The following is a 7,473-nucleotide window of genomic DNA, read 5'->3' on the forward strand; positions in this document are numbered from 1 at the left end:
ATTGAGTGGCTAAATAATATGCCATTCATTTACTGAAAAGGTTGTAAAGATCTATTATGTGATAGGTTGCATGTCTCATGGAATTTTCCTTGTTTCAGTAAGTACTAAAGATCCATCTCTTAGCAAACTTTATATCCTACCAACTAAGAGCCAAAATAGACGGGCGCAGCAACGCGCGCCACCAACGATCTAGTACCTGAAGATGGCTAGGCCGGACAGGAAACTTTTGGACGAGGACATGAAGCAAACAACTCACACGCAGAATCGAGGAACCACCCAAGCCAGGTGTATTTTGGCGTGGAAGGAAACCAAATACCTTCACATAGGGCCTGTTTGGGACTGTTTTACTTCACTATAATTAGTTTCACTTCATTAAATTCATTTTGGAGAATAATAGAAAATTTGATGAAAAGAATCTATTTGATTGGTTGAGGAGGGAGAAATGAAGGGGTATCCACTTACTGTTGGCAGTGGTGGGTAATTTCCCACCAACTTCAGCTTCTAGAGTTTTTTGGATTACCCTCTCAAAAGCTTCATATAAACTTCAAAGTTGTACCCTAGATTTCTAGTTTTTTTGCGGAGCGACATATCGTGAAGCTACCCCGTTTGGCTTGTTTTTTCTTAAGAGGAGCTGAATTTTAAGGAGCAGTACAGTCCCAAACATGCTAATAGTCTACAATGAAGGGTCCTGATGTAATAATGTTTCAACGAAACACATTTCGACCTTGGGTCAAGTTAACTGAATCCACACAAGATAAGAGATTATGTCATGATATAAGTCGGGTGCCAATCAAATCCCGCTTGAGCGAAATATTCGACGGGGATGAGCTGAGCATCCGTGCAATAGTATTATTTTTATTACAAGCAATGATGTATAAGGATAGATATTTTTCTTGAAGACTAGCATTGCCTAGCAAGGTGGAGAACCATATATAACAAATGGTGCTCTCTTAGCTTTCAATGTTTATTCTTGATCTTCTAGCACACGATGTATCCATTTTACCAATCAATAAAGCACGCCATGAAGGATTATGGACGTCCTTAACCAATGGGCATATGAGCCCATTTAAAACATGCTTTAAAATGTCAAAAAGTCTGAAAAAATATATCTGTGAGGCATAAAGTTTTTTATTTTACCGATTGAAAAATACAAATTTGAGTGCTCCTAAATAATGTTCCACGACACTTTTTTTTTTGTCTTTTTTGCACATGCCAAACAAAAGTTATTTTCCCACAAGAATACTGCACGCACATACAATGTGAAGATGTACGTGCTAAACTTTTTCAGAATTTTTGGGCATTCAAAGATAAGTTTTTTGAAATGGGTTCCTTACAATTTTATAGGCCCTTGGGTTCATCCACGTACTTTCCCCTGTTTTTATTATCAATCAAAGAGAGAAACGCATGGGCGGGCGTGGTTCGGCCCAGGAGCGAGCGAGCACAACGGACCCATTGCTCACCTGCAGACGAGCTGCACGCCCCCCTCGTTCCCGTCGCCGGCGCCGGGCGTCCGGTACACCAACCCAGCCCAAACCCATCCCATCCCATCCCATCCCAATTTTAAAGCGCGCACAAAAAGTGGGGGAGAAAACAAAACAAAACAAAACAAAAGCCACAGGCGCGGCGCAGCGCAGCGAGTGGACGAAAGGCAAAGAGAGGGAGAGCGAGCGAGCGACACCGGCAGCCCAAACGTCCCCACCCCACCCTGCCTTTGGGGTGCTGCCACCAATGGCGAATAATTCGCTCTCCCACCACCTCCTCCTCCCGCTCGCCGCCGCCGGCGGCGACGACGACGACCCCGCATCCTCCTCCTCCTCCTCCTCCTCCTCCGCCGTCACCTTCCCCTCCTTCTGGCCGCCCTTCCCATCCCTCCTGTCCGACTCCGACTCCGACGCGCCCTTCCCTCCCCGCCGCATCGACCGCTGCGTCGCCGCCCGGCAGGACACCGCCGCGGCGTTCCTCGGCCTCGACTTCCACGACGAGGACTACGGCGCCGATTGGGATGCGCCGGACGAGGCCGGCCTGCCGCTCTGCTGGGACTGCCTGCAGCTCGAGGAGCACGACGCCCACCAGCGCTGGGACCTCGCGCTGAGCGACTCCGACGAGTGGGAGCAGGTCGCCGTCCGGGGGCACGAGGAGGCCGCCGAGCCCCCCGCGCCGCGGAGCATCGAGTGGGAGGTCCTCCTCGCCGCCAACAGCCTGGGGGGCCTCATGATCGACGAGGACGTCGACGGCACCGGCGGCGGCGGCATCGAGACGTACTTCCTCGACGGCGGCGCGGACGACGACGACGACGGGATGCTGTTCGGGCAGCTGGCCGCGGAGGCGGAGCACGAGCCCCCGGCCAAGGGCGGGCGCGCGGCGGCGAAGGCCGCCGTGGAGGGCCTCCCGACGGTGGTGGTCGCGGAGGCCGACGCGGTCCGGGGCGGCGCGCAGTGCGCGGTGTGCAAGGACGGCATCGAGGCCGGCGAGGGCGCCCGGAGGCTGCCGTGCGCGCACCTCTACCACGACGCCTGCATCCTGCCGTGGCTCGCCATCCGCAACACGTGCCCGCTGTGCCGCCACGAGCTGCCCACCGACGACCCCGACTACGAGAAGTGGAAGGCCAGGCGGGCCGCCGGCGACAGGCACGGCATCGCCGCCCGTCAGGCCGAGGTCATCCTGCTGAATGATGACTAGGCGAAACATCAAGAGATCAGTAAATTTGCTTCACGGGTGCCACTGCATTTGCGATAGTTCAGAGTGTTGCCGAAATTCTTTTTGATCATGAAGGGGAGCGGGATGAAATCGATGTGAATTGGCGGGTTTTTTTTTCCATACAGAATGATACGAATAAGGTGCATTTTCGATTCGAATAATGGTGTGTATAGATGCAAACATGCAATCGGATGAGATTGTGATTGTTCTTTTCCAATGGAAAGCAGGGAGTAGAGGAGGAATAAGAATCACTGACGCGTCCTCCACTCTGTCCCTCAACGATATCTGTATCCAAAATTGAGTTCATACGGTACCATTGGAGTAGTGTAATTCAACATCAAGATTTGGCTCGGCAATATATACAGATTCAAACTCCTTGCGATTTTCTGCGCTTATTAATCTGGGCATGCGGAAGGAGAAACAATCTCAAACTGCTCAATTCATTCCTCCAGCAAAGTTCAATTTGAGAAACTCCGTTTCTGACGAGACACGGGACAGGACCATGCACTACTCTGCTGGCACTGAACCATCCTGAATCCGAAGCGAGGAGAAAATCCGTGCTGCCAGCCCGTGTGCTTCTTGCTCTGCACGAGGGCGTGCCGCTTGAGGTAGTAGTACTCTATCGCCGGAGTATTGACCCTGCCTGGCGAAAGGTCAGCGGAACCCTTTTGCCGTCGGAAGATAGGCCGCCGGCGGCGGCACTTGTTGCCTTGCCTCGCCGCTTTGCGTATGGAAGCAGCGTCGCCGTTCGCAGGTATGCGTCGCGACGTGAAGGGGAGGAGTACACAGCGGGGATGCGCGGCGCTCCCATTCGTCTCCGCAAACGTAACCCGGCCCGTTTTTTGTGTAAAGGCGGCCACCGCTCGCCGCTCGCCGTCGCGCCGGCGTCGTGGATGCCGATTGCCGAACCGTACTGCTGCATGTGCTTGCTTGTTTTCCACACGTAATAGTAGCTTGGAAGCAGGGCGTGCTCGCTCGAAAAAGGGGTGGCCCGGTGCAACGGATGGAATCGATCCCCTCGTCTCCTCCCTCGGAAGGAACCAATGCATATGCATCAATTCTAATATTCGATCGGCAGCCTTTGCTTGTCCCGTCCCCTTTGAACCGTGACTTCTCAGGGAGCTGGCCCCGTTCCGCTCCTTTGTTGATGTAGAGCGCACGGTGAATGCGGTGCGCGCAACGGGGGTGCGTGCGATGGTGCAATCTCACACCCAGAGCATCATAGGACGCGTCTGGTTGTCATGTTTAAAATTCACTGCATTGCATACTTGTCACACCAATAATACTACATCTACGAACGTAGTTACAAACTCTTACATAAGGCCAACTCCACCGCGCAACCCCATCCTGTCCGCGCGCGTCCGTTTGGGATAAAACGAACGAAACAGACAGCCCAGCGCGCGGAAGCAAATGGATTTTTGTTCGTTATGTGTCCGCTTTCGACTCATCCCCGACCCATCTTCGCATCGATTTTGGATGAAAATGAACAACGCGCGGACGGGTGGGACACGCGCGTTTGTCCGCCCCTGGCCCGCATGTCGATGGCACAAAGTAAAACCCACCCACGCCCCCTTTGACGCCATTTCCCCCCAAACCCTCCCACGTCCTGTCGTCCCCCTCTCTCCCCCGTCCATGGCCGACGCCCACCCGAATTCCGGTGGCCCGGCCGTCGACCAGCCCGGAATGGCCGAGAAGAAGAAGGCCAAGGCGCCAAGGAAGCCGCGGGCGGAGTGCACGCCGGAGGAGATCGCCAAGTTGGACGCGGAATCGGCGAAGAGGAGGAACCGGAGGGCAGTCTTGAAGGACAACGCCGCCGCGTGCAAGTTCGCTGCCGAGCGCGATGCGATGGAGGCCGCGCGGCGAAAGGCCGAGGTCGAGGAGAAGGAGGCCATCGTCAACAAAGCGCACGCCCTCCTCATGCTTGGCATTTGTCGTCCGGACGGTTTCTGTGCAGCAGCCGTCGGCCCGGCGAGCACAGGCTCGTCGGTCGCCCGGTCTCCGCACTGCCAGTCGCCGACGTTGCGGAACACGCCTATGTCGCCCGGCTTCCCCCGCCAAGGCACGACGCCCACACCCGTTTCTCGGGGTCACCGGACGTGAGCGTGATCACGCCTTCCACCCCACGCCCCTCGGCCTGCATCGACCTCAACGCCACACCTGGGTCCAGTAGCGGCGGTTGGCCGTCCGTCGAGATGCAAAGAAAGCAAGCACGACCGCCGTTTGCGGGCACCATGCCGTCCCCCCGCGTTTTGTTCGACGAAATGTCAACGCCAATGGCACTGGTCGACGACCCCTACTGCACCCAGTTCATGGAGGATGTGATCTACAACGGTGGGCATGTCCGTACCTACGATCCCGAGGAGACCCAAAGTTAGGATGGTCGCGCCTAGTTCGTTGCTGATGAAGAGGCCGACGACCGTGCTGACTACAACCATGGTGACTCGTGGCATGAAGACGATGACATCTATTGCGAAGGTGATGGTGATGAAGATGAAGGAAATGACATTGATATTAGTGGTGAGCCATTGTTCATCGACGAGCTCACCCAAAGAGCAGAAGCACAAAAGAGGAAGAAGAGCATTCACACGGGTTCATACACCCAAGATGAGGACAAGTTGATTTGCAATTGTTGGATGGAGATTAGCCAAGATCCGAGGACGGGCGCGCAACAAAAGGGCCTAGTTTTTTGGACGAGAGTCCACAAAATTTTCCATGAAAGGAAGATGTTTGAGCCCGATCAAATCTCAAGCGACCGTGGCATCACCTCGATTCAAAAGAGGTGGTTGTTCATCCAACAAGAGTGCAACAGGTATTGCGCCGCATTGGAGAGCGTTGAAGCACGACCCGTGAGTGGTCTCGGCATTGGGGACATGGTATGCTCTCCTCATCCTAGTCCTTTCCTTGCTTCAGCCTTGTATATGTTTGCATGTCCAAATCTTGTTGATCATGTGGTGTAGGCATTTCAATCTTTGAAAGCATGCAAGGCCCGGCACAATGACAAGCCATTCACTCTTACGCATTGTTGGACGATCATCAACAGTTGCCCTAAGTTCAAGGATCAATATCGTGAACTTCAAAGGAAGAGAGGCAAGAAGACGGCCAAGTTTGCCGGAGGTGGAGATGGCGAGGCGTTGAAGAGGCCGAGGGGCAAGAGCAACTCCAAGGTGAACGACATACGTGATGCCGCATCCATGGCCTTGCATGAGACTTTGCATGGCATGATGTCTCAAAAGGACACGAGGGACGAGAAGAAGCGGCAAAGCAAGGACGAGCAAATGAAGCAATACTTGGAGCTTCAAAGGAAGAAGCTTGAGATGGAGGAGGCGGCCAAGAAGAGGAAGATCGACCTGGAGGAGGCGGCCCGACAAAGGCAGCTCGACATCGAGGCCGCCAATGTCGAGGCCAGGAAGAGGCAGCTCAACATCGAGGCCACCAATGCCGCAACCAAAGCGAAGGAGGTGGCCCTTGCGATCAGGAGCGTGGACTTGACCAAGATGAGCGAGAAGACGAGGAGCTGGTTCGAGGCCAGACAGAAGGAGATGTTCGACGCCGGCGGCCTGAACTAGGTCGTCCGATCAGACGTGGTCGTTCTTTTTTGGAGGCTGGCATGGGTGCCGCCCGCTGGCTGGGCCACTGGTTGTGTGTCGGCGAGAAACATATTCATTTTGGAGGCTGGATGTGTTGCCGCCCGCTGGCTGTGTTGCCGGCGAACAAAAATATTCATTTTGGAGGCTGGCTGTGTTGCCGGATGCTCGCTTTGTTGCCGGCGAGGACATGTAGGCCGCTGGCTGTGTTGCGGGCGTGAACTAGGGCCGCTGGCATGAACTACGCCGCTGGTATTTGAAGCGTTGTTCTTTTGGAGGCGGACAAGATAGGGCAAACGGATGCGGCCGCGCGCTGGGAACACGGGCAGCGCATCCCAAGACAGGGCCGGACACGACCCTATTTTCCTACCCAAACGGACAGAATCCGGGAAAAACGGACATTCGTTTGGGGTCGCGTGGTGGAGTTGGCCTAACTCTCCTTCACCACATCCCCCCTCCCCTCCTAATTCTTGGAGGGTGGGCCCTGCCTCCCCATATTTCCAATCACAATTTGACAGCTCGAGATTTACGTAAAACTCAGCGTAAGGCTGTTGGGCTAACTCCCTTCACATGGAGGTTCGTTGGCAGTCCAATATCAGCCCATGAGTCCAACACATGTAAACCGTTGATCATCGCTGCATACAACAATTGAGAGTGCTTTTAAGGAAAAGGAAGAAAGAAAAAACTCTAACCACTCCACCCCTGCCTGTGGTGGCTTCCATTCCAAGAGTGAGAAAGACCACATAAAAACACAACCTGGGAGAGAGAGGAAGGAGAACAAGTGGAGGTTCTCTTCAGATTTGATGCATCTGACTAGATAGTGTTCAAGCTAGTGATTGGAGGCTCAAACGTGCTTGGATCGATCTCCAACTTGGTGAGCATGTTCCTTACTTTTAGTACTTCGATCTGGTTAGCTGGTTTGAGGATTAGGTGAGTGAAGCATCATATTTGAGAGTGGTTTTGTCAGCTCTGACTGCTGCAGTTTCAAAATAGATTAGTTTTGGGAGATGAACAACTTGGGTAGGCACACGGTGTCCGATGGAGCTAAAATTTTGAGGGGATCTCAGGAACTCGTGTGTCTACTTGTCTGCCAAGTTTGGTGTTGTTTGGTTCAGTGGCTTAAGAGTAGTTTACAAAATACTGAAGGCGACAGAAACTGTATGTACTCTGCTTTGCTGAAATCTTGCCTCTT

At 53.7% G+C, this 7,473-nt stretch overlaps 2 protein-coding genes across 2 annotated transcripts; both read left to right on the top strand.

Moving 5' to 3' along the window:
• The first annotated feature begins 1,595 nt into the window (after positions 1–1,595).
• On the top strand, positions 1,596–3,072 carry LOC123402340 (E3 ubiquitin ligase BIG BROTHER-related-like). Its single transcript, XM_045096245.1, has one exon. The coding sequence runs from the start codon at positions 1,729–1,731 to the stop codon at positions 2,677–2,679; it is 951 nt and encodes a 316-aa protein (XP_044952180.1). The 5' UTR covers positions 1,596–1,728; the 3' UTR covers positions 2,680–3,072.
• Positions 3,073–4,329: 1,257 nt separating this feature from the next.
• Positions 4,330–6,263, top strand: LOC123405654. The gene is given in 3 exon segments (XM_045099264.1): positions 4,330–4,569; positions 5,004–5,284; positions 5,654–6,263. Coding segments are annotated over 3 exon segments (1,131 nt in total).
• Positions 6,264–7,473: the final 1,210 nt, after the last annotated feature.

This window comes from Hordeum vulgare, chromosome 6H, assembly GCF_904849725.1.
Source record: "Hordeum vulgare subsp. vulgare chromosome 6H, MorexV3_pseudomolecules_assembly, whole genome shotgun sequence".
NCBI lineage: Eukaryota > Viridiplantae > Streptophyta > Magnoliopsida > Poales > Poaceae > Hordeum > Hordeum vulgare.